The sequence below is a fragment of the Dermacentor variabilis genome, chromosome 6, assembly GCF_050947875.1.
Source record: "Dermacentor variabilis isolate Ectoservices chromosome 6, ASM5094787v1, whole genome shotgun sequence".
NCBI lineage: Eukaryota > Metazoa > Arthropoda > Arachnida > Ixodida > Ixodidae > Dermacentor > Dermacentor variabilis.
Window position 1 is genome coordinate 106,354,339 of NC_134573.1, and position 27,351 is coordinate 106,381,689.

At 47.9% G+C, this 27,351-nt stretch overlaps 1 protein-coding gene across 1 annotated transcript; it reads left to right on the plus strand.

Moving 5' to 3' along the window:
• On the plus strand, positions 1–26,820 carry LOC142584997 (uncharacterized). The gene is made up of 2 exons (XM_075695412.1): positions 1–3,146; positions 26,698–26,820. The coding sequence occupies exons 1-2, from the start codon at positions 1,914–1,916 to the stop codon at positions 26,785–26,787; spliced, it is 1,323 nt and encodes a 440-aa protein (XP_075551527.1). The 5' UTR covers positions 1–1,913; the 3' UTR covers positions 26,788–26,820.
• The last annotated feature ends 531 nt before the right edge of the window (positions 26,821–27,351 follow it).

A 27,351-nucleotide genomic window follows, 5' to 3' on the forward strand; every position in this document is an offset into this window, starting at 1 on the left:
GTCCCATCGGCCCCGGCGCGCACGCTCGCACGCGAACACGCGCGGCGGCGCGACTCCCCCCTCTCCCTCCTTCGCAACCACCTTGCCGATCCGGAATCCAGCCCGCTGCCTCTATGCGCGTTTTCATCCTTTTTCTTGCTACTGTTTGCACGACCGGTGCGGCGCGGCCCGTCCGCACTGCAGGGTGCCCACAGAGCACTCTACCCGCCGCCACTCTTTTACTTTCAACTTTTGTGTACGTTTTCTTTGTTGTTTGATTCGCCTCTACTGTCCGGTAGTGCTGTGCGCCACTCCTATACTATATATTTTTGTCTCTCCCTTCACCGCGCAACGCCGCTTCATCTTTCGTTCTTCCTCCCGTTCGAGGCAGCAGCATCAGGGCGTGCAAGCGCATCTGTTCGTTCCCTTTCTCTCGCTCGTGCCACTCCCTCACTCGTCCCCCCTCTCTTGGAAGCGAGGCCCTGCCGTCGATGTGGTGGCTTCCTTCCCAACGACGTCGACGGTCATATCGGTTTGTTGGCCCGCGCGTGGCAGTTGCGCCCGATCAGATGTGGTCTTCGCCGTCGGCTTCGTCGCCGTTGATGCCGAAGTACTGCCGGTGAATCGTCGCCACCTGCGAGCAAAGCTTCCTCGCCACTGCGGTGACACAGTGCGGTGACCGCACCCGTGAACAGTGAGACGCTTCCAGGTTCATCGGTGTCGTTACGTTATTTAGTTGTCGTTTTGCGTCTGCTCATTTAGGAGCTGTGACTGCTGCCGGTGGGGTTCCGTGCCGCGGAGTTCTCCTTTTGTGAGTTGGTCGCGCGCGAACGTGCTGTGTTGTGCTGTGCAAAGTGTTTCTTGGAGTGCAGCAGGGAAACGTGCGCTCAGAGTGCCGGTGTTTATCCGAGAACGCCCTGCTTCTCCGAGGCATCACCCGTAACACCTGGAACCACAGGAAAGCAGTGGACGGAGCTTCTGTTTTGGGTGCTTCGTGCCCCTCTTTTCACGGCTTGTTAAATTTCCCGCGCTTGGAATAGCACTGTGCGCTTCGAGCAAAACGCGCAATTCCCGCGTTTGTCAGGAATTTTTGTGAACTCGATCGTGTCCGCTGCGTGCTGTTGCGTGTGACACATGCGCTGCAAACCGTCGGTGCTAATCGTTTGAATGAGCACGCACTGTCGTATGAAACAGCGAGCTCCGTAGCTCTCGCCGTTTTGCAGTTTCGTAGTGTCCGCATCATCTGCGGCTCTTGAGATTCTACGACGCATGCTGCGCACCGCTGCAGTCGTGCCCACAAGAGTGCGGAAAGGCAGCGAGCTACCCGATTCTCCTCGACGGATACAACCGCTGTCGCCGGGCACATCGCGTCACCTATTGTGCTCTGGAAGTCGGTCTTCATCTTATTGCACCTGAGCCGGCAGTTGTCGCTTCTGGGGTGTCTGCGAGTCCATTGTGTTTGACGTCACGTTGACGCCTTTTTGTGCGGTAGTGTGTAAACCGAGGATTGGTGTCCTTTGTTCCGCGCGCGCGCTTGTCTTCAAGCGCTGAACGTTCAGTGGCGCGCACTTGTGCTGCGTTTATTCCTCCTTGTTTTGACATTGGTCTACTTACCGAGTTCTTTGACAACTTTCTTTCAGCTTTTGAACCCGCTGTGCCCGTGTACACGTGCGCGTCTGCATACATAGTAGGTGGCTCTGCAGTGGCGTCTTGTTCGTGATTCAAGAAGCAAACGTGCTGCTGTCACATGTCGTTCGGCACTGAACTAACATGCTGATAGTATATAATTCCTGCATGTCTCATACTAAATGAAGTTATAACCACTACATTCGAGCGCATTTGCACGGTCTAGATCGGTGTGACCTCGATCCGTGAGTACAGTGGTACGGCCTTCCTATTGAAGAAACAGAACGATAGCTCAGTAGAGGCGCATTATGTCACGCGCTGCCAGTACTTCGAGTGGGGACACGAAGTCCTTTTGGCGGCGACCAAGAATGTCGTCGTCGCAGTGCAACGCCACAGGTGCGAGCCGTTTCTCGGGACCAGCCATCCGAGTCGCGGCGCCGACGTCCCAGATGTCATCCCAAAGGCTACCGCCGTCGTCTCCGCAGCAGCTCAGCTCAGACGAGGAGGACGAAGAGCTTCGTTCCTTCCTCACTATCCGGGAGCCGATTCCGCGCCACGGCAGCGGCGTGGTGCGCCGCGGAGGTCGAGACGACTCGCCTTCTTCGCCCGCCAGCTCGTTCGACTCGACGCGTCTCTCTCCGTGGTCGACGCCCACGTCCCCTCGGTGGTCCGGCTCCACCACACCTCCCGGTTCCTCCAGCCTCGAGGGCCACTCTCCCGGTCTGTCGGCGTCCCTGTCTTCGTCTCCCTTCTCTGACGCTAGCGTGGTCGTGTCGTCCTCGTGTGGCACTCGCAAGCATTGCCGTGGCGATGGCCTCTTTCCCAAAGCTCTGCCCTCTTCGGCTTCGGCGTCGTCTTCGCCTGGCTGCAAGCTGAACGCTCTCGGCGATCCCCCGCCACCATGCAACATTTGGTCGGGCGGCTTCAAGTGGCACGACCAGGCAGGAGGAGGAGGGCCGTACAAGGAACGGGAAGAGTGCCTGCAGATATCCGACTTCTGGCAGTACGGCCAGCACCGCCGCAGCAGCGACTTTAGTTCGGACGCGGAATCCCGGAGGGGTGAGGACGTCGCGGATGCCGGGTTCCAGGGGACCAGGAGGGCTTCCTCGTTCGACACGCTCGAAGTCGAGAGCGACGACAGCTCCGTCGATGCTCTGCGAGGAGCCAGGCCCAAGCTGATCCTTCCGGTCCCGAAGCACTCTCCGCCGAAGAACGCCAGCTTTCCCGAGCCGTCGCAGCAGCAGTCGGCGCGCTCCGGTCGCGCCGCGACGTCCGAGGGCGAGGACGTGTGCTGCCACTGCAAGCTTTCTCCGAGTCTGCTACCCCTGGAGTGCTGCGAACAGGACGTCAGGAGCAAAGGCGACGCCGAAGAGTCGTTGGGAATCGGCTTGGGGTCAAAGAAGGGCCTCAACTGGCCCTGTACGCTGCAACCTCCGAACCAGCGTTGCCTAGACTGCCTCTACTCGGTGCCCCTGTCCAGCGGTGCTCAGTGGGTGCAAGCGTCTTGCGGCAAGTTCCCCTGGAACAGGCGCCGAGGATCGGTAGGTTAAGTTCATTGCCTCGCCTGCCCGTAATTCGCATTTGGCTTCAAAGTTGCGAGCCTTTGCCTGCGTGCTGTTTTGCTCCAGCACAAGCGACATAACGTGCTCGCAGCAGGCTCTTAAATGAACCTGTAATTACTGATGCGGCAGGATTTTACAATCGCAAGGCAGGACGATGTGAGCTTGACTTAGAATACGGCAAACATTACTTTCGGCTTAGGAATTCCTTTCTCTCTATTTTTTATTCTTCTTTCACGGCCATGAACTAGAACTTTGCTTTGCTGAAACGTGTAACTTCCAAACATGCTAAGCGCTGTGGAAACGTTAAGGCGAGCTGAAGGAATGGAGGTCGTGGTAGAGTGCGGTTACAATGCCACAGATGGTGGTCAACTTATATAGATGAACTAAAAGTAATGTAGAATACTAATTCCCTGGCCGCTGTTCAGATGTATAACGGCCGGGTTAAACGGCAGGTACTTCTAGTTTGGTGGTGTAATGCGATCCACCGTTGATAATGACATTTCATTGCGCTCTACACCCTATGTCGCATTGCCCTGCATACGACAAAGGGGCAAATGCTACATAATTGAACAGCTCTCTGTCCACAATTCGACAAGTAGCCCCTAGACTCTTGTCTACGTTGTATCATGTGTGATGTGCGCCGTACGGACTTTGTAGCTGTAATCTGGGGAGACCATGATTCATTCTACACCCTGTCCATATTTCCCGTAAGTGCCTTACAAAGTTCTAAAGGCACCCCCCCCCCGCCCTCCCCATAAGTGTCCTCCGTCAGAATTTTTATTCAGCACTGTAATAAAAGGAGCGAAAAACTGTCTTATGCAAACATTTGTCTAGAAGCTCAGTTTCAGCGTGTTTATACGTTGAGCAAGGCTGGACTAATGTAATAACTATAATAATAATAATAATTAGTAGTAGTAGTAGTAGTAGTAGTAGTAGAACTTGTACTAGTAGCAACAGCAGTAGTAGTAGTAGTAGTAATAGTAGAGCCAAAGTTAACGGATTGAAATCGAGGTACACTTGGTGTTGTAAGTTGACAGGGCGCGGTATGATATCGGAAGAAGCTGAATATTTCCTCTACCTGGCCTTGAAGCCTATAGTACACACATGCAGTCTATAATAGTAGATGTGACCAACGCAGTGGTGTGTTGTTTTACTGGCCCGCAGGCAAAAACATTAGGCGGGAATACAGCTTATTCGCGAAGCCCGCGCCACGTAAATTTTGACATGGGCTGGTTGTACATATATAAATCGTGCTGTCCCTTTATTTCTGAACGCTGCTTTCTGTCCTGGCAAACCTCCAGTTAAGTTGCCCTTTCTTCTCTTTCTTTCTTTTGCTTTCTCTTTTCACCGGAAAACTGAAGTTCTCACCTGCCTAAGAATGAAGTCACTTTGCTTGGAGGATGTCGCGTCTGCAAGCTTCTGGGAAGCTGTTGTCGATACAGCAATCATTCCGGTTTTTTATCTGTGCACGCCAGTGCTTGTATTTTTGCCGCCTCTTAATAGTGATGCCAGCGGGGACGGCAGCAATAATTTTTATTTCTATTCTTTTTTTCTCTCGTATATCTTCTCGGTATATTCTCTCGGTACAGTTTGGACGTAACGAAAAATAAAATTATGTACATACCTATAGAAGCTTATTGCCAATTAAGGCCTTGACGCTGACAGCTGCTCGGTTCTTAATCGTGCGTTATATTGGATAGGATAGTTGACTCTCCTCATTCTGCCTGCGCGTAGTTTTACTTAACCATCTAGTCATGTTACAATGAATATCACTGCCCACGCTGTGACCGTATTCATTCTTCCTTTCTTTCTTAGCGTCACTGCTGTTCAAGTTCCCCATTTACACTGTATGATTGAGTGACACTGAATCTGGAGCCCTCCATGACGACGTTCTCACAGCTCAACAAGCAATTTGGGGTTGTAGAAATCACATGGGTTGCATTAGATTCGACACTACGAGTCTCAGTGCGACAGTTCAGTACTTTAAACACGCTTTCGTTCAGTGCTGGCATAATCTGGGTTCTTATAATTGAACGTACTGCGCGGACTGTTCTATCGGCGGAGTTTCTTACGCAGTTCACTCCATTACACTTCTCTTTGTGAGGAAGGTAGTAGTTGTACAGTCATCGTGGGAAACATGACAGAGCATAAGAGATTACCTCCACTAGCATGAGTTTTTTTTTTTTTTCACCTTAACAGCTTGGCTAACGTTAGCTGGGACACACGGTATTGTGTTTGTTCCAGCAAGAAGGGACAGGAGATGTGTATGAGGCGCAGAAAAGTAAGACACGCGCATGAATACATCTAAGGCACACATACGTAATAGAACACCCCGTGTCGTAGTGGCACCTACCGATTCTGAGATATAGCCAAGAACGGGTAACCACCCAGTGGCGCGTGATGCGGTCGACACTTTAGATAGCGTGATGCGTAAGTGACTTTTGAAATATAAAGGACAGGCATGCGCAGCACGTTTGTCTCTGGTTAACTAGTCTTATGCTAAGTTGTTCGCGTTTGCAAGATTAAAAAAACAGTTATGTCATTAACATTTTTTTTCGATGTCGGTCAACATTCTGTGCTCTCTAAATTTGAACGTGCGATTGCACATGCGTACTTCAACATGATATGGGTAGCGCAAAAATAAGTGAGCAGGAAAGAAAGAAACAGTCAATAAAAATAAGTAAAATTAATGGGAAAAAATTCTGAAGATCAAAGAATATATTTAAGTTGATGCGCTGTTCTATCAAGTGGGTTGTGCGCTTTAAAGACACCTGTGAGCCGCCATTATATGCACACGTCTTTTTCCGTGATCTGCGGTTACGCAGAACAGATGTGCGCTCACAGGAACTACTTGGTCGGTCAACATTCAATGCTATATATATATGAGATTCTAATTTACGTTCGTCTGATAATGTTCTTAGCTTCGCGAGTTCGTACGAATTCACAGATACGGAAAGAACGGACGCAAGGTTTTTTCTGTCTCTATCTTTGGTGCTGTCGCTCATTTCCTTGGTGTGAATGCTATTGAGGACCTTAACGGTGAAAGCGCAAGAGTGGGGTCGAATGTTAATATGCAGAAGACAAAGGTAACGTTCAATAACCTGGCAAGGAAACAAGAATTCATTATCCCCAGTCATCCGCTACAGTCTATAAGGGGTACGTTTACCTGGGTCGCTTACTCATGGGGTAACCTCCGCATTAGAAGGAAATTTACAGAAGAATAAATATGCGTTGAAGTTTATACGGCAGGCATTACCAAATACTGACTGGGGCAGAAACTTTGACGTTAACAAAGAAGCCCCGGAACAAGTTAAGTTCCGCGCAAAGAGCGATGGAACGAAGAATGCTAGGCGTAGCGTTAAGAGACAGGAATATACCGGTGTGGATCAGGGAACAAACGCGAATGGCCGATATTCTAGTTGACATTAAAAGAAAAAAATAAAGCTGGCCAGGCCGTGTAATGCGTAGGGCAGATAACCGGAAGACGATTGGAGTTACAGAATGGGCGCCAAGCTAGGGAAGGGAAGCGTAGTCGAGGACGGCAGAAAACTAGGAGGTGGCTACGCAATTAGGAAATTTGCAGGTGCAAGTTGGAATCATCTAGCGCAAGCAGGGGTAATGCAGATTGCTGGGAGAGGCTTTCATCCTGCAGTCGACATAAAAATAGGCTGATGACGATGGTGACGTGTACAAAATTTGCCCTCGGAGTATTAGCCAGAGCATCTCGCCTCCACAGGTTTAACATGGGGACTGCGTGAAGCCATCCACATGTCCCCCATTCCCCACCATGCATGGAGGCTAGACAGCGGCCTAGTGGCAGTGTGCTAGTGAATAGCGCTGTAACGTGTAGCGGATAATCGTCTCGTGTTTAGTAGGCAGGACAGCGGCAGACAGTAGCCAGCGCGCTCAAAGTGGGAACAAGAGGCACAATAAGCTTCGCTTAAAAAAAACCACAACAGAACGAATATAGCAACTGCATTCGCCGGTTGCTTAATGGGGGGTGTTATGCGTTCTTGCGTCTGCTTGAATATGAAGACTGGAGCTGACTCAAATCTTAAAGGTTGCCTTTGAGGCGTGGCATGTCTGCGTGATGCGGCCAACTCGAGAAAACGTTGGGCGCACGTAACTTTTGAAGTGTAGCCCATAGGCACGCGTAGCAGTACGTTTGTTTCTCTCTCCTCTTCGGTCAGCCCGTACACAAGACGGATCGCGTCTTGTAGCGCTCGCAGCGTCTGTAGACATTCACCTAATGCGCTAACCACAGCGGCGTTGCGCGCTGAACGCCCGTGAGTACTGCCAGGCGAAGTGGAGCGAGCTTTCACAGCACCCGGATTTGGCTTGCGCGGCGCCGTCCGTCGCCGACGCTCGAAGAAGAAGTCGCGAACGGCTACCGCGTAGAGGAAGCCGACAGGCGCGTCGGAGCAGGTTTTCTGGATCCCCTTACATCCCCTCCGAAGTCGTTTGTTTCTCCGTGTTTTGTTTTTCTTTCTTCTTTCTTCCGATAAGTCTCTGGCACTGTACACGGCGATTCTACTTGCCGCGCGCGGCGCGTTAACAGAACGAAGAAAAGCCGACGGTGCCTCGGGAGAACTGTGCACTGTAGTGCGGGGCGCGGTGCGGTGGACATCAGCGCGCGGAATAAAGCAGTGTCAAGTTTCGACACGCATATATATATATATATATATATATATATATATATATATATATATATATATATATATATATATATATATATGAAATATAATTTGTGTGCACTTTCTTTGTATTATTGAAATGAAGATAACAGAGATTTGACCTCTGTAATGGGGACGACTATTCCCTTTCAGGGAACAGCAATAATAAGAAGAAACATACCTTATGAAAATAAAACAAAAAAATAAATAAACGCAAGCTGTTCGAAAAATGTAGCGCCGACATAGCTAAACGTAGTAAATGAAATCAGCGCATGGCCTAAACCCGACGGAACATGCCGAGAGAAAAGCCGAGGACAAGTCGCATCACACTCCATGCTGAGTCCAGACACTTGCGAATTTTCGAAGCACATGGGCTCCATCATAGCGGTGTAGTACGCGCAGGACTTGCACCGCATCTACAGCCGTTTTCAAAGATTCTCAGTAAATATTCCTCAGGACCATATCTCTTGTAAGTCAGAATGCGCGTCTCTGTTCTCATTTGCTAGCTACAAGATTCTGACGAAAACGTGATACTCCACGTTGCTATTATGGGCGTAATGTCGTGAAGAGTCGTGCAACGCGAGAGCGTTTTATGAGACATTCTGGTTGAGTATTATACGCCGCGAAGTCCAGCAACATCTTATCTTCACCCAAATACGATAATGACAAGGTGGGTGATCCTCGCATTAAAATTTTGCCCACTCGTCATGCCGTCGCACGCGTGGGGAGGCCCGATTGGCTACTACCGGGATCCACGCGGCTACCGCGACAGTGCACGCTTTTACTGGGGCACAGCGTCGGTTCCTTGACCTTGTGCGCGGGCTCTTCTCCTCCTGCGGGCTCTGGGCGTGAGCTTCCCCCTCCTCCTCGAAACCGCCTCGTCCTCTCTCGATCGCTGACCAGATCAGAGGAAGGCAGGCCGACCCCTTTGAGACAACAAAAGCGCCGCACTTCTTGCACGTGGGCGCGCCTCGGACGCGTGGGATACGGCACGGACAGACGAACTACTCCGGGCACCCCTCTCTTGCCTCGCGATTTGGAGCTGCCTATAAAAAAAGGGGGGGGGGGGGTGCGAAGACCCGCCTTGTGCCATTCGCCACATGTATCCGCCATCGGCACCTGAACAACGAACTCTTGAGCGAATGATGGGTGATGTTGCCCGTTCTTCTCTCCCTCACTATATTATGCTTCTTTTCTTTCTCCGCCCGCGCATTGCAGGATATCCACCCCGAGGCTCAGCCTGGTTAACCTCGCAAACACACGCACACACACGCACAAACGTCAGAGGTGGTTCGTCGCTCCGTGTGCGCTTGCAGACGGCTGCACGAAAAATTCAAATTATGCGCAGTGAGCTTAGGAGGCGTAATGTGCCGAATCGGCGAGAGAATCTGTAGATTAAAACCCAGCGCGACGCAGGAAACATCGAGCGACTCATAACTACTTATGACGACGTGCGCCACTAACTTCGTGGTAGATTCAGAAGCACGTGTATATAAGTTTTCCTTCAGTTGCCAAATAAACCTATCATTTCATACCTTCCCGTTTAGATCGGCCTATTTATACTGACAACCGTCTTTCGTGTAATATTACTTGTTTTCAGTGGCCCTATAACGTAAAACTATTCCAATATGTTTTTATCCCAATCTCCTGACGTTAAAATTGCGTAACCGCTGACGCAAGCATAGGGCGGTCACCCGCAGGGTTTTCTGAACAGACCAATCAAACGCTCTCCTTGTTCATAGGAGGTCACTTTTGTTTGCTTGAAAAACGAATAACATTGCCTACACTGAGCGGCTTGTATTATTGGCTGGCAAGAGGTGAGGAGCACCCTCAAGTGAAGAGGGACTCGATGGGGCCGAGTCATGCACTGAAAATCGATAACCGGATGAAGAGGGTGGTGCCGGCGTCTGCGATTGGTCCGCTTCCCCTTACTTAGCCTGCGGTGGCGGGTCGAAAATTGCGGTGGCATGCAACGCAAGCTTAAGAATGATGCTAAAACGGATCCTCAGCAAAGAAGAGTTGGCAGAGCAAGGTCGTAAACGTGCTGAAAGTGCTAGAGAACGTTACACGGCCACGCAAGAAGTTTTATTATACGCAAATAAACATATTATCTCCGGCAGGTGCGAGTAGCTAGTGCCTGAGCGATCGGCGGCACCCATCTTTTATTCCTTTCAGAACGGGGCTGCCTGCGGCTATTCAGAAGAAAATTCAGTTTTGTTCGGCATACTAATGCATCTTTAACGCTCACGAGTCACTTTGACGCGGTGAGCTTTCGCGGTTTTGTGACGTCGCGTGACAGGCAGGTGAAGTGGGTGCAGCCCGAAAATTTTTTAACAATAGCCGAGGTCTAATGGCGAAAAGGCGTTGAATCAGAAATAACTATTTTTCTTTTGTTCGGTCGAATCATGCATAATCAGTGTGTGCACGTCATATCAGATGGGCAGCTATCGCGGTTTTCGTGATGTCGCGTGACAGACAGGTGAAGTGGGGGTGGTCCAAAAAAAGTTTTTGACAGGCCGTATTGCCGAATTGGAATAGAAAAGTTTGGAATAGTTTTCCGTTATCGGCACCAGGTTAAGATTTGCTGGAGAATAGCTACACGTTGCGTAAAGTGCATACCTGTGAGGAGCGTATTGAACGCGAATTGTGGAGCTTCATGGAAACGGAAACAAATCGCGCTTTCTCGGGCAGGCGTTGCCGTTTGGGGTTTGTTAAAAGTGGGAGTTCTGTGGCTGCTGCATTTTAAAGCTTTAAGGAAGCTGCGCCTGAGAATTCGGTGACCTTCTTTGTTTTCTTCTGTTTCTTAAAGGAGGAGGAGGTGTTGGGGGGGGGGGGGCGAGACACGGGAGCTGCGGACTTAATTACCGATGAGTGGTATAATCTAGCGTGCGTGTAAATCTCAGTACATGGGGTATCTTACATGAGCGCTTCTCAACTGCAACACTTCTAACAGTTTTTATCTGTTGAGCCCATAACTTTGGCTTGTAGCGCACGAGGTACGTCGACTGACACGTTAAAGAGAAAACAGAAAAAAAAAACAAGAAACAGAAGAAAATGACATGAACGGAGAATAAATGCAGAACCGAAATCGGCGCTCACACACACTCGATGCACGATATTTTCCAGCAAATATGTTTCACAATCAAAAAGCAGAACGAGGCGGCCCTGTCTTGAGCTCTCTCAAGGGCTGCAGAAGACCGTGCCAACCTTTCCTTTCTTCATAGAGAACCACTTCTCTCCTGAAAGAACCCGCCGGCTATTGGGTTGGGCTGCTGAGCACGACGTCGCGGGATTGAATCCCGACCACGGCGGCCGCATTTCGGTGGGGGCTGAAATGCGAAAACATCCGTGTACTTAAATTTAGGTGCACGTTAAAGAACCCCAGATGGTCTAAATTTCCGGAGTCCTCCACTACGGCGTGCCTCATAATCAGAAAGTGGTTTTGTCACGTAAAACCCCATAATTTCTCTCCTGAAATCATGGGTTCGCGGCACTGAAATATTTCTATTCCGGCTATAAATGGAACCAAGTCGGAAAAAAATTCTTGCGGTAGAACTCTCCCTGGAGGGCACGTAACAACTTCCAGGGTATAACCGAAATTCGCGACGTGTGCTTGGTGTCCTTTGTCGTCCTCTTCAATGACGCCGCGCACGGCATCAACTGGCTTCGCGCTTCACGCGGGGAAAGGCAGCTCGCGGTGACCGCCACCAGTACCAATGCCTGGCCGCTTACACGTGGCCGCCGAACCAAGCGTTGAACAGAGTTAATTCTTCCGAGTAACGCGTGGGACCACTGGCACCGCGACGCGCGTAACCATGCGGCTATTTTTTATATGTCGCACGTTTTTTTTATGACGCGGAAAAAAAATACGCCAGAACATATCGCACACTGAAAACAACTGAATCGGGCGCAATTATTACTTTTCTACCAAGATTCGCGCCCTCAGTTGAGTAGTTAAAAAGTTCTTCAATTAATCTCATCTAATTATCAATAGTTCTAATTTGAAAACAGTTCTCCTGGTGCGGTACGTCGCTGCTGACAGAATACCATTGGTTCCGTCCTCATGTGTTCTATATTTTATTTTTTTTAGAGCTTGGCTGACGTTGGGGCTGTACATATGCGCAAATAGGTATCACTAAAGCCAGCTTCTTCACAATCCGATGTAGTGTGCAAAGAAGCCTTCTTTCGTGTTCCTTTCTCTTTTTTTTTGCAGGAGACAGCGAGCATATTGTTAGTATACCGCATTATTTATTCTATAGATCACACTCTATGCGTCATTAATGCGTTAGCATTGAGTGTCAAAGCGGAAAAAAAAGTGTATGTGTGTGTGGGAAGCCAGCCACGTAGTAGAGGTAGAGAGGGGATGGGAGAGATTAAAAAAGGGTATATATATATATATATATATATATATATATATATATATATATATATATATATATATATATATATATATATATATATATATATATATAGAGAGAGAGAGAGAGAGAGAGAGAGAGAGAGAGAGAGGGAGAGAGAGAGAGAGGAAGTACAAGTGATAGTGATCTGCTCTGGATCTGTTGCACTTTCGCTTGTCGAAGAGGCCGGACGTGTGTCGACTGAGCTACTGAACAACACTTTGCACTCTGGTGAACGCGGTTTTAATCACAGATCCGGGACCTGAAAGAGGAGCGTCGTAATTCTGACACATTCCTCTCGAATTTTGTGCTACCATCGCCAGTGATATTTTTAAGGATCTGTTTACATTACGGCGATTGAAATAAATTTTTAAATATTTTATAACCGATTCGACGGTGATTTCTTCACCATTCGTCTCACCTGCGCAGGGGAAACTTGATGGTCGGGTAGCGGCTGCAGTCCAATCCTTAGGTGACTAAATTTTGTTGCACAACTTCTTATTTACTAGTTTTAAACCCCACGTTGCATTGAAGTACTATTGTATACGGTACCGCGGGAGGTGGGGGCATTTTAAGAAATTACGCAGACACCGTCAGTTGTTGAGGTATTCGTAGTTTTTTCGCTCCGATTCCCACGCGTTGCACAGTGCCGTAGGCATTGTGCACGTTATTCTCGACGCTGTCCCGACGTAGAGGAGTCCACTGGGATAACCTGCTCAGGCATCCAGCACCCATTCCGTTGTCACAGGGCAGTACCGCAAGCGACGGTAGGTCGACGACAGATGAACTTCGCGAGGAAATATCATAAGGGACGTGTTCAGCCGCCGAACGCATAGACATGCAGAAACGAAACGAGGCGGAAAGCATGACGTAGAAGACCTTACAAAAAAAATTTTTTTCCCGTTGAAATAGACCACTTGGTATGCTTGCAAACAAGAACGTCACCGCGCCTGCAGTGAGCTGCGTATTTCAGTGAAGATCTTCGGTACAGCTAATAGGCGATAAAGTAGAGATGATGGAAACGTCTTTGACTTTTTTCTTGCTTTTTCTTTTTCTTTTTTGGTGAAGCACCGTTCGCCGCCGCGGACGACACGAATTGCCCTTTAGAAGAGGCACAAGCTGACTTTTCGGCAGTGCACATCGTTCACGATATTGCGACCCACGCAACGCTACAGTTCTGAATATTGTGCGGCTAGTGCGTTTTTTCTGGTTCAGCGTGTTCGTTCGCAGCAATAGCTACGCGCCACCTGACGAGTAATCGCCATTGTAGCCATCTCGCATGGCCGCCATAATTCTGGAAATTGTGCACTGTGGCAAAGCCAGCTTGACGAATTTGTAACAGTTCCGTTGTACCGTAATCGCGAATAAGCCCCGAGAGCGGTATAGAGGACAAACGCTATTGCTATCGTAACCACGCATTATCAATCCATGCTCGTTAATATAATTGCGTGTGTTGTGTAGGATAGCTAACGAAATCCGCACAGAATTAATGCCGGTTCTCGTAGATGCCCTCACGCAGGAATAATTCGCGAGTGCTTCAGCATGCGGCGGTGGCTGCACATGTCGATTTGGGAACGCGCGCACTTTTATAACGCTACGTTAAGGCACTTACGAGTTGTAGGAAACGACGATATTACGACGCCGGTGGCATGACAACTGGTTTGTTGTACTCCAGCGAAGATGTGTCATAGCCTGTATCGTTAGGATACGGCCTATTCTAAAGCGGACTTCGTGAGCAGCTTGTTGCTGGGCGTACGTGACGACCGCGAAGTACAGTGTTGACAAATTATTAGCGCGTTCCAATACTGCATCTGTGGCCCTTGGAGACCGGAGCGCCCGCGTGTGCTTTCTCGCCTTTTCCCGCAAGTTGCTCCTACTTGACGCGATGCGCGCGCGCGACATTCGTTAAAAAAAAAAAAAAAAGAAACGCTAGTTTGCGGTGGCACCGGAGAAATACGCATGCCGCTTTTACACTAATGGGTGGAGGAACATCGAGTATTTGTGCCATAGGGGGAACCGTGGGTTGGTCCGAGCATCGTATACGTAATTACCCCCCCCCCCCCCCCGCCTTCTTTTTTTTTAAGGCGAATAAGTTTTTTTGGCTCTTTCCGCCCGATTACGAGGTCGGCGGTTGACCGTCGGTGTGGTTGGACTTTCAACGCCGATAGAAAGGCGCCGAATGCAAATGGCGCGCGCCCTCTCGCACCCGCTTGAGCGGCACGTGCTCGTTCCTCGAGAGGCGCGTGCTGCGGCGCGAGCTTCAGCGCGTCTGAAGGTCTACAAGTCGCCTTCCACGCTAGGGCTCGCGCCGCCCGAGTCAGCGTTGACACGCGCGCATTGTTTATCTCTTCCGATGACCGGTGACTGTCGACCGACGACTGGGAGACCTGGGAGACCCCCACTACAAACCTCGCATAACTCATAACAGGAAAAAAAAAATAAACAAAGGGAAAAACAACGACGGCTTAGTAATAATCTGTGACGTTTCTCATTAGGCAAGGGACGTTAAAGTTTCGTCACACATTGCACTTAACATGAGCCCCGTTTTCACCACACATAAACTTGATGTAACGCGCAGTTATCTCGGTACATTAAGAAGCAAAGCTGATAACCGCCGTATGACGCTTCCGAACAATTAGGACATTTTTTTTTTTTTGCAAAGACTGTATTTATTTCACACGCATTTACCTTAGCACACAGCTTTGCCGCAGCCGTCCCTCTATTCTCGCTATACGTGGTTTTGGTATTCATTCGTAGTTGCGCAAGGTAAACGGACTACATTCTGCGCCCTCGCAGAACGCTCATCACGCTACGGACCGCATGCATACAAAAATTACTGCAAATGAGACAACTGACCCAGCCACTTTGAACATTTCCTATACAACACCGATTACCTGGCCTTAACTTTCAGTGAACATAAAGAAAGTGCCTCACTGATTTCACCGAGGACCTCGGGCGACCCTTGCATACTGCCTAGAACGAGAGTTCAGTAATAACAACGAGAGTGCAATAATTATTGGTAATGCTCCTAACTAATCTATAAACCTTAGAAATCTGTGACAAATTGAAATTAAGATGCCCCCATTTCTATTACATGCAAACTTTCTGTAACGCAGAGTTCTCTCGGGACCGTTTGGGAAGCGTAGCTGATAACGGTCGCGTGAGACTTTTGAACACTTAAGAAACTTTGGTTTTCTTTTATAAAAAGTTGTGTTTGATACTCGCGCTTTATCTTGGTGGCATCTGTATAGTTGCGCCACGTATACGTGCTAAATATTGCGCCGCTTGTAATACTCAATCATTCACTCTGTGGAGCGCTTGAATACGTAGTTCATTTCATAGGCTGTAATTATTCCAAGCACTTTGAATTTTCCCTACAATTTATTGCATAACGCGCCCGTTATTTTCGCCACAAATAAAACTTGTGCAATGCAGAGTTCCCTTGGGACACTAGGAAACGTAGCGTAAGACGGCCATATAACGATTTCGAACCCTTGCTGAAGAAGTGTGTGACAAGCGCTGTATTTGATCCTCACGCATTTAACATCGCACACAAATTTAACATAGCGTGCCTTGTTTAGTTCCTTGAGGAGACTGGAGAAATCCACTACGAACCTCGCATGACGCATGAAAAAAAAAAAAGAAGGTTCCGTAATTTTTTTTTTTGCAACGCTTATAATTAAGCCAAGAGTCTGAAAGTTTTGACACACATTACAATTACCATTCCGCTTATTTTGATTGAATTTGGAGTTGGTGTATTCTACAGTTGCTTTAGGACTGCGGAAAAGATTGCGGATGATAGCAGTATGTCACTTTGGAACGCTTGAATAAGTAACTTAGTACAATGATTCTAATGAATGTACAGAGGTTAAAAACTGATTGTCCGTTACTCACAACATATTTACTGCTTCAACGGAATATAAACAACGTGTCTCGCATGGATCACCAAGGAGACCTGAAAAAAAAAAGAACTACATGCCTCGCATATAAGCATACAAATTGGAACCAGACGAGTGTTTAATTATTTTCGAAGCGCTTAGCTAACATATACACACTTTAAACTTTTGGTACATGTCACCTATATGTAGAGCGGTCCCGATTCTCTGTAAGTATGAAATTTCTTCTTTTTCATATAAAGTTTCATATAGCGTTTCATATAACGCCTCTGAACGGGCCGAAAACGGGGATCTAGCAGTTTTCTTTGAACCCCCGGTTGACACTCTCTCTCCAAAATATGCCAGCACATTGCCCCAGCATTCCCCAAATTTCCTCAAAACATAATTTACTGAATGAGTTAGCTTTCTTTTAGAAAACACTGAAAACAGGCATGTTAAGTTTTCTTTTTTTGAGCGCTTCTGTGTAGTCGCATTTAACAGCTTCGCTGTAAAAGCACAGGAGAGCAGTATTCCCCTTGTTCGTTCCACTCGAGGAGGCGTTCTTCTGCCGCGTATACATTTCCTGACAGCAACGGATGACCTGACACGAAGAACTGACGGAGCGATCGGGGGCACATCAAACAATTCGACCAGACCAAAACCCAGCTAACCGTATCGACTGGTTGCGAGGAAATAGATCGCGTGAAAGACTGAACGAGCGCGCGGCACACACGCACACTCGGTCGTGCGCCGTGCATGGCTACAGTGCAGGGGCGGGCTGGAGTATTCGAGGCGCGCGCGGTCGGTCGTCGCCTTGCCGCTTTGTCGCACTCGGAGGTGGTCGGCGCTTTGTTGCGGGCCGCTTCTTCGTCTTCGCCGCTATCGCGCTTGTTGTTGTCATCGTCCTTGCTGCATGCGTCAGAAGGCCGGGATCGCTGTTTACGACGCACCGTCGTTCGTGCCTCGAATGCCGCCGCGCCGAGCGGGGTGGCTGGCCGAAGAGGAACACGTCTAACGGGTCTGGGCGGCAGCGGTCGGCGTTGCCGAGATGCGTCCGCGCACCGGCGCGCCAAGTGCGAGCTTGATGTAGGGTCTCGCCGGCCATGCATTCAGATAAGGGGGCGTGAGTGGCACGCCGCGTCGGGATGCGGAGGAGGCACGGAAGCGGCGGCGAGCGACCGTTACCGCGGGTTCGGCTTCGCCTGGTGGGCCCAGTGTTGGGTGGTATTGGAGTAACTGCAGTGGCGCTTCTGTGCGCGTCGTTGTTTCGGCGACTCGGTGCTCTTTCGTGAAACTCAGTCATCTGGCGATGCCTCGACCGAGGTATTATGGCATAGCCGCGGCTTGCGAAAGTTTTGAGGCGCTCGTCATTGAATGGAGGAGAGACGTTTGCGAGAACCATGGGTCGGGATAACGCAAAGCTGTATTTCATGTCTATTTTTATTCCAAGTCTACTGTTAGCCATCTGCCATTAATCGAAATGTCTTCGGGTCGCGTCCGCGTGGGCGTGGCCCTGGGAGCGCCTCGATACATTTTGATCAATCACGGAGGCCTAATGGCAGAGAGTTTGGAATGAAAACAACATCGAATAGCTTTACGTTGGATCGTCCCTGTTTCAGGTTCTTGAAGTGACCCGCGTTACACTCCTTAGAACGAACGTTTCTAAGCCAGTCCACTCAAACTGAATAGACTCAATGTCACGTTACCTCCGAAGGCAGCCAGGCCGTAGTCATGCGCTAAGCATTGCCCTCCACGTAGCTGTCTTGTCCTGACCACGAACAGAGAGAGACCACCCGGTTAGAGGTTGGAACAGTCACCCTGCGAGCGGGCTCGTATATGCATCATGCTAATTCAGTGACGTGATCCTAATAACACAAATTACTCACCTTGCGTCATTTCCACTGCTGCTTGCACAAATAATGGGAACCATACGCAATCATTGGGAGGCGTAAACAGGATAGTGCATGAATTACCAATTCCCTTGATATACTGCCTCGATGACAGTTGCTTCGACGGCAAATAACTTGGTACGATGTATTGTCTGGACGCAGCTGGATATGCTTGGCTCTGCAGCTGTTTTGCAGTCGCTGCTTTAGTATGTCTTTAACACGTGGCTGGAGGCTAAACAGGGTCACAGTTCTCTGTTGTCGCTCTCCTCAGGTTTTTAAAAGCTACAACAGCACCGTGATCGACGCCACAATAAGATGCTCCATAGTTTTGATGAGATCGTTAAATAATAATAATAATAATAATAATAATAATAATAATAATAATAATAATAATAATAATAATAATAATAATAATAATAATAATAATAATAATTATTATTATTATTATTATTATTATTATAGCCTTATCTTCATCTGAATATAAAAGGCATGAAGTAAACTATTTATTTCGCTCTCCACCCTCATTAGATCAGTGGCGCTCTGGCGAGGGAATGGAAGGACGCTCGTGTACAGAAACTCGGCTGCACTTTAAGAAATTATCGAGCGCTCCAAAATTAACCCGGACTGAACTCTGCTGGGGCGTCCCTCTTAGCTCCTGCGTTGTTATGACGTGTTAAAACCCGAAGAATCAATTAAGGCCTTGGCAGTAAATGATTTAGCAGGAAGCGTTAGCAGGAAATGATGGCCGTTCGTAGGAACTGAACAATGTACGAAGTGCGAAAGAAGTGCGCGAATGGATAGATATCAGTAGCGATAGGGAAAAGAAAGGATGATTTCACTGCATTGCTATTGTGCGAATGCTGAATGACGGGCTTCGATGAATCTATCATATGAAGCCAACAAACGAAGACAACAAGGACGACACAGGGGAAGTTACTTGTACTTACCAATTGAATTAATGAAATAATAAATTAATGGCAATGAAAGTGAATGAAGAAATACTTACTGCAGGTGGGGCACGATCCCACGTCTTCGCATTGTGCGTGTGATGCTCTAAGCAATTGAGCGACCGCGGCGCCGTTTCCCCATCCACTTTCTTGGGTATTTATGTTTTACCACTCATAAGCCTTGGTGGCGGATGTGGAACATCCTTTCTGCCGCAGGCGTCACGAGTACGTGACTTTTTGGGTGGAGGCACGGAGTGTGACGCCATCTCTCGAGGCGGCGCAAAGCCCGCGCCGCGGAACTCACGGACCGCTGGCGTTCAAAAGAGCACAGGCAACCCTCTCTTAGCGCCGAAAGATGACAATAAAGTGTATGGTGCTCTTTATATGGCTTTTGAACGTCGCTATCGGAAATGACAAATAAAACTTCAGCGTACTAGAAGTTACAGCTTGAGGGATATTGTGAACAAACATTAAGAAGTACTCGGAAGTAATATTTTTTGTAACTTGTTTGGGCAGTAGCTAGCCTATGTGATGCGGTCCTGTACAAATGGTTGCGGGCCAGAGACGGTATTTTCTTATGTTTTTACTGCTTGCCCAGATGATTTCTTTTTGTCCTCGGAACTTGCCCGGATAACGGATCTCGCTTTTGGCTCATGGTGACGTGAAGGTTGCCGACAACGGAAGCTAAAAGCATCTTATGCTTAGTAAGAGTAATATCCGCAATAACACAATAATTATCTTGCTTCTGCTTTTACACAAAGCAGAAGCAGATATCTTTATACCGCGTACACTATCAGTCTTTCTAAAAAGCTGGAAACACAACTCTCTTGATTTCTTTCGGAGTCCAAGATTATCTAAAGCCATAAGGTGACCTCGGTTAGTTATTCAATTCGCAGTCGCTCGCTGAGACTTCAGCGCGCGAACTCGCATATTTATGCAGTGACTTGTACCTCAAGAGAGTGTTCGCATGGAACGAAACAGATGGGCACAAATAAAATAAAACATGAGCAATTTGCAATCGAAGTCGATAGCAGCAGGAATTTACGAGTGTGCGCAGGCATGGTGATGACAGGGTGCCGAAGTGGAAGGCCTTACAAATGCAGATGAATTTGGGAAACAAATTTTCTCGCAGCAAGGTCCGGGGGAGTGGATTGAGACACGCAATGCGGAACACATGCATGCGTTTATTCGCAGAAGTAGCAACCCGAATGAGTTGACAGCGTATTTATGCCAAATTATGAAATACAAAGGTTCCGAAGCATTGAAATTCTTAAAGTGATTTCCGAAAAAAGGAAAAAGCACGCTTGGTTGATGTGAATGGCTCGTGCACCCTTGTTCCTGAACTCCAGGTGTATTAGCCTGAAAAAACTTGGACCGACTAAGTGTAATCAAGTTTTTTTCAAAATTAAATTATGTGGTATTACGTGCCAAAACCACTTCCTGATTATGAGACACGCCGTAGTGGAAGACTCCGGAAATTTTGACGGCCTGGCGTTCTTTAACGTGTACCGAAATCTAAGTGTACGGGCGTTTTCGGCCCCATCGTAATGCGGCCGCCGTGGCCGCGATTCGATCCCGCGACCTCGTGCTCAACAGCCCAATACCATAGCCACTGAGCAACCACTGTGGGTTAAGTATGATCAAGTGCATGCGTGCGCAGACATTCTTCATTTGTTGTTTGTTCGCGCGGTCTAAACTAGTTGTCTTTATCCCGCGTGCCTTTTTTTCTTCGTCTGTGTGACCTTCCTTCTTGCGCCGATGAGAATAATAAAAAAAAAATTGCGAGCGCATTATGTGACACCAGATTGTTACAAACTTATTCCGATGCCCTCCGCTGTAAACAGTGTGTCCCACTGATCATGGCGCTGCTTGGCTCTGTAGGAGTTAACGAAGGCCAGTTGCCTGAACGTTAGAAAAATATTTTTGTTGGTGTTGCTTTTGTGGCTCGAGTGGACCGTAAACATTAACGGCTGGTATAGTGGCGTTTGAAGGTGCGGCCAGTAAAGGTCGCCATGAAAAAAAAACAAAAAAAAAAAACAGTAGGGTGGCCGTTGACTCTTACAGAAAGCACCCGCTGGAGTGTTTGCGCGCTCGGGGTGCGTGTGCCTCTTTATCGGCATCTCTCTCTCTCCCCTCCCCATACCCCCTTTCGCAGGCACTCTCTTTTATTTTCATAGACGTAACATCTACATAAAGGCAGCGAAGTGGCGTCGTTGTTCGAAGGGGAGCGTGGGGTTGATAAGCTGCTTTAGCGCGAAAAGCCCTGGCTTATCGCCGTAACGCTTTCACCCGTGATGGAGACAGCAACACGCAGTTCGGTGCGGCATGACTGTGGCCATGTTTTAGTGCCGCATTCAAAGCAAGGAGCCGAACTGACCGACGACACATGGCGGTGCCAGGCATTAGAAAAAAAAAACGAGAAAGAAAGGAAGAAAATGAAGAAGAGAACCGGAGGAGATTGCACGTAATCTCCGGTGTCATGGCTTTCACATCTGGCGGTCGCCGGCTTGGCCATTTTTTCTTCTTTTCTTTTCTTTCTTTTCTTTTGTGCGGCGGAAGTGCTGAGAGGTCGCTGTCCGATGTCATCTATACCAGACTTCCTAAAGATGCCGCCACGAAGCTCCTCGCCAAGATAACCCCACTGCATGCTGTGTCCGTGTCCTTGTGTGTGTTCTCACAATGGTACACAGGTTGTGCTGATCCACAGACATGTATATCCATGTCACGGAAACAACATTCGCCGTAGGCGTGCTTGCTGCGCAGTTGTTTGTGTATACTGCGTATCTTGGTCGTTCCGGTTTTTGCGTTTTCTAGAGCCGCAGTGAAGCGAACGGGAAGTAAAACCTGCTACCGACGCCTCTTGCGACGGAAACATGAACTTGTTGACTATATAGTCCTAGGGCTAGTCTGCGTACACACCATAAACAGAGAACAGTTTTTTACACCTTACTGTGAACATGGACTGTGGTCATGAATACTTTCATTAAACCGGAAATGCGACCCCCTTGTTGGTGGTTTAGAAAATAAAGGGGAGAGAGAGAGAGAGAGAGAGAGAGAGAGAGAGAGAGAGAGAGAGAGAGAGAGAGAGAGAGGTAAGCTTTGTGTTGTAGATACCCGTACATTCAGAACGAGGCTGCGGCGTATAGAGAAGTTCATCTGTTGCGCGAATCGCACCCAGGGGAGCGTAACCGGCTTCCGCCATGAATAATCCTGGTGGTTGTGGCAGCCGTATTCTGCTAAAATAACGCTGCCTGACATCGTACGGTTCTTAACTGCGAGTTTTATCTATACCTCCCGAAAGGCTGTGCCGCTACTGACAATGGTTTTGCCGGTTTCGTTCTGCACGCATCGTGGGTTAGCATCGGGCACAGTGAGGTTAGCACAATCGCCTTTATCGCTCATGAAGTTGCTGGAGATTTCCCCGCGCTGTTAAGAAAGAATCAGGAGAGAATGAGACGGAAGGAATGCTATTTCCTAGATCATCTTTCTTAAAAGCGCTGGAAATATTTGATAGTGTTATGTTTCCAACTTGCCAGATTTTCTGTATTAACTAATACACGTTCGTGAAAGTTGGTCATTAGTTAGTTCGTTGTTATTTAGTAAGTAAGTAAGACAGTAAGTTCGTTAGTTGGTTAGTTAGTTATAATGTAGGGTTATCCGGCGCAAAAGGTGACTGGGCTCTCTTGCGCCAGGTGATGTATTTGGCAATTTCGTATACACGAATCATCTCAAGCGCGTTTCAGAGCAACCATGATCCGCACACTTCATATAAGAGGTCAGTGATGACCTGCCTACGGTGCCCTGGAAGTCGACCCAAACGCGCGTTCATTTCTCATTAGCTGCACTGTACGTGTGAAATTTAATGAGAAGTTTAAATTTTGAAGTTCTGTAGCTGAAAAGAATAGGTGATGTCAAGCACTATGTGCCACGGTATGGAAAGAGCTCGTCTTAATGTAGAGAAAGGACATATCAAACAAGGACACTATACTGAAACATATGCAATATAGAAGTCTTATACGTCCGCTTGTGATCGCAACAACTCGGTTAAGCACTTCACCTCACTGATAGATCATGCGCCGAATTTAACAGATGATTCTTGTTGCTCTTTTCCCCGTCTGAAAGAGAGGAGCAACAAGCATTTTCCGACTGCTTTATCTGGACCTGAATTGGCAGATAATAGACCGTTTTTAAAAGCGTGTCCGCAAACAAATTTCTTACAGTGTTTGGTTTACCGGGCTACCGGAGCAGCAACACGGCAGCAACAACACTGGTAGCGACAAATTCTGACGCTTCGTCTAATCGCAATGCCTTAGGTACATTTTTCGTCTTACATCAGTGTTCTTGACAAAAGAAATTGAAAAAAGCAACGCGTTCGTGATTGCGCCGCTGCCGAAAACTTAAACCTCCAGCCAAGTATTACCTGGTTATTATCTGGTTCAACTAAGAGTGAGCAGGTGGCGCCGCCAAACCGGCCGCTGACCTTTACGTCTCTGGTGGCCTAGTAATCCACAAAACGGTAGAACAAGTTTTCGGAAATCCTAAGGCTCTCAATGTGTATGGATACGTTTACAAGAAAGGGCTTCAAATTTAGTTATCAGCTCGCGCCGTACGTTCATGCTTGTGCGGAATAAGTTCTTTCTAAAGAACACGGATATCGCAGCTTAAAACTGACCTGCTTTCTCGTAATGAGGGCTGAAATATGAACTGGCATGGAACTCGCACGTATGCAGCATGCACGCAGCACGCACGCGTGCATGCGCGCACGCACACACAACGCGCGCGCAAGACCGACACTGCAGCGGAGTACCCGCCGCTGTATTTTCGGCTGGTATTTTGAAAGTCTTTGATGTCCTCTAGCTCTCGCATCCAGAAAAAAGTGCAGAATTTGCAAAGTCGTTTGAACTGCAATGACACTAATATACATTTCTGTGCTCTGATTGGGAAAGGCTGTATAATGCGTTGGCTCTCGCGACGTCCATCCGAATAGGTTGTTCTACCAGTCCTCTTGTGCAGCGGCCAATGTTGCCTGTGAGCAAGCTCCATACATATTCAGATCCTACCGGCACACTAACCTCCGCCTCGTCGTCCACTTGTAGGAATCTCAGGTCGTCAGCCAGGAACTTGCTTTCGAATAGCTGATGTAGGGCGAGAATGCTGTCGGTTTTGCCGCCGGTGATGTTGGGCCAGGTGACTATAACAAAAATGAGGACTGCAACGGAAATACGCTCAAACTTTGCATTGCGCTTGCGTTGTATTCCACCAGGTGTCACGGCATCTAGCAGTTGCAGTGTATCGGGCCACGTGTCGAGGGATGCGACTTGTGCGCAGCGTAGTCTCGACACCTGCGTTCACTCTTCTGTACACGTTATGGCGTCACCTCGCAAAGTACGAACCGCTGCTGAAGAAGCGAATCTGTGAGCTACGCGCGCGCGGCTGCAGCCAGGCAACGTCGGGCTCAGCAGACCACTGTGCAGAGAGCGGCACAAGCCTCAGCTCGCCGTCGACGCCGGGCGGACAGTTCAGATCGTTCTCGTGAAAATAACGCGAAGGGACTTCGCCGCGAAGACCCTGCTGTGCGTGTTGCCAAGAATGGAGCTCCACTGGAGCCGGTCCTCCAGCTTACGCTGTGACTGTGCTGCGTGTGACTTTTTTTTCTTCAATATTTATGTTTTCTTTAACAGAGTCTATAGAATGCCGACCAAATGGTGCTATCGAAGGGGTTTAGACGTTTCGCCTTGCGTAAGGAAGCCTTGTTCACCCGTGTGAAAGCCAGAAACGTCCACCCCCCTCGACAACATTATTATAGTCCGCGTTCTGGTAATTGCGTTTGTAATATGAATCTACTTCTCGTCCACATTAGGACGTCGTCCAATGATTGTTTTCATGATATTGCTTTATTGAGAAGTGCGCGTTAATTATTGTTCATTTCTTCTGTTTCTAGCCTAGTTGCGCAATCAACCGCAATCTTTAAAAACGTTAAGAAACGAACAAGAATCGTTTTTTTTTTTTCAAGTTTCTACATGCGTTTTACTTGAATGATAAAGGGTAAGGGTTGGAAGGGTTTAGATATTCATCGTTGATTTTCTTATCTATCTTTATACTTGTCACACTAAGTGGGAGGGAAAAGAGCAAATTTGAGTATTAGCTGATGTCTTGGAAGTTTTTCCCGTTAGAGGAGGAGGAGACAAAGGGGAGGAAAGACAGGGAAGTTAGCCAGTGTAAGTACCGGCTGGCTACCCTGTGCTGGGGAAAAGGGTAAAGGGAATAAAAGGAGAAAGAAGAAGAAGACGAGGGAAAAAATGGAAAGCAGAAAATTTACACAGATACTATGCGCTACAACAGATGACTATGATGGCAAGGCAGTAGTCCCAGTCATAAAGTGGCACTGACATGACATGTTCGATTAATAATTTGATGCGTTAAATGAAACCCATAGACCTCTAAACACAAGAAAAGATAGGTAGAAGACTCAGAGCGCCGATAGTTATTTCAGCTTTTCTACAGCCAGTTTCTGTTTCGTTTCCAGTAAGTTACTGTGTAGTGACGTCACGACGGAGTATGTGGGAACAGGACATTGCGACGTTTTGACATTCGCTCGACTTGCTCACTCGTCCGCTATACTGCTACAACGACCTTCACAACAAATGGCAATGCTAGGCGACCGAGCGAGCCACAGAAGGGTGTCAGAACGTTACAATGCCCGCCTACCACGTGACTACATACTTTGTCGTTACGCCACGACACAGTTTCCTCCTGAAAAACGAAAGAAATACTGGCTGTCGAAAAGCTACCACATTAAAATATTTAGGCTGCTCTGAGGCTTGTCACTTTATTTTTTCTAGGGTTTACAGGTTTAAAACCTTCATATGACGAAAAAAGAATGAATTATCGAAAATGTCTCAGGGCCCCTGAAAGCAGTGCTGACGTTGATATTTCCGACTCATTTTCTTTTGTTGTTCTTTTTAAATGAAGGTTCTAGACTTCGAGTCCATAGAAAACATAATAGCAAGCCTCAGATCTCCCTAGATAACTTATTATGTTTGCTTTTCTGCAGACAGTCCTTGTTTAGTTTGTGAGGAGGTTACCGTGTCATGACGTCATGGTGGACAACGTAGTCAAGTGGGAGCAGGACGTTGCGACGTTTCGGCACTGGCTCCGGCTCGGTTGCCTTCTTTGTCCCTACTCGTTTAAACGCCCGAAGTAGCAGCATAGCGTATGACCGAGCGACTCTCAAAACATCATGATTTTCCGCGTGACCAACTTCTGCGTCATGAAGCCACAACACGGGGAAATGAAATTGAAACTGGCTGTAGAAAATTTGTTATATTAAATACAGTCAGAAATACTACGTCAATATTCCTTTGGGAGTTTCTCGGTACAATGAGTTGAGAACAATGCTGTGTCTCTCTTCACAGCAATGAGTACAATGCTGTCGCGTGAGAATAAAGCAAGTCTAAGGGAATGAGAGGGTCCGTGCGATTGTTAATGGAGCAGTTCATCGTTGAATACTCGTTCTGATGGCAATCAAATACCCTACGCAAGAAGCGCAGTGAAAAGCAAAAATACATTTGGCGGGAGAAGAGGTCACGTAAAGCACCTTTTATTGAGGAAGAATTCAGTACCGCACAGCTCGAATTGATTCTTTAAATCTTTAAGAAAAATCCTAGGTTTTTAAAACAAAATGGGCTTATAACTGTGACTAGAACGACACTGAACGTTGCTTTTGATGCTGCCTCGTTTACGTTGCAGGGCGTCCTGGTTCACGAAGTCGACGAAGGACAGCCCTGCCTGACCTGCAAGGACAAGTGCCCCGGTTTCAGTCCCCACCTTTGGAGGTGAGTGTGGCAAACCCGACGGTATTTGCGCTTTACTTAGAGAGAGATACAAAGGAAAAAGCTTGAGAATATCCGTTGCTTCTTATCTCGGACGCACATACTCCGAACCGCCGTCGCTATAGACAAACAATTGCTGTAGCGGTGCTGTGGTGCGCTTGGGAGCGGTACAGTAGTATTCCGCGCACATTGATCTTCTAAAGTTGTTCGTACACCGCTTGACAGAAGCAGCGAATCACCACACACGCCCGCTGTGCAATATTAACTGAGCTAGCGAAATGCGTACGAAATTCGGGCTTAAGTGAAGCCAATAAGGACACTCCAGGACGAAAGTCTGAGGGTAAGATGCCAACACTATTGTTATGCTCATCATGACCACGTAAAAGAAAAAAAAAAAACAACAACTAAGTTTTCCCATGTCACGGCTCCTCCGGTGCTCAACCTGTCGGCCTGTTGGCATCGATTTCATTTAAAACATATCGCATAACGTCGATGACTTCCCGTTCCTAGAACACCGAGGCAATGCAACGCTTATGGAGGAGACGCAAAATGCACTATATACGCAGAGGCG

What these genes read in the sequence shown, in the direction of transcription:
- LOC142584997 (XM_075695412.1), top strand. Translation starts at nt 1,914, where the DNA reads ATGTCACGCGCTGCCAGTACTTCGAGTGGGGACACGAAGTCCTTTTGG. An exon ending in GGAACAGGCGCCGAGGATCG is followed by an intron (nt 3,147 to 26,697) that starts GTAGGTTAAGTT and finishes TTTACGTTGCAG; the next exon opens with GGCGTCCTGGTTCACGAAGT.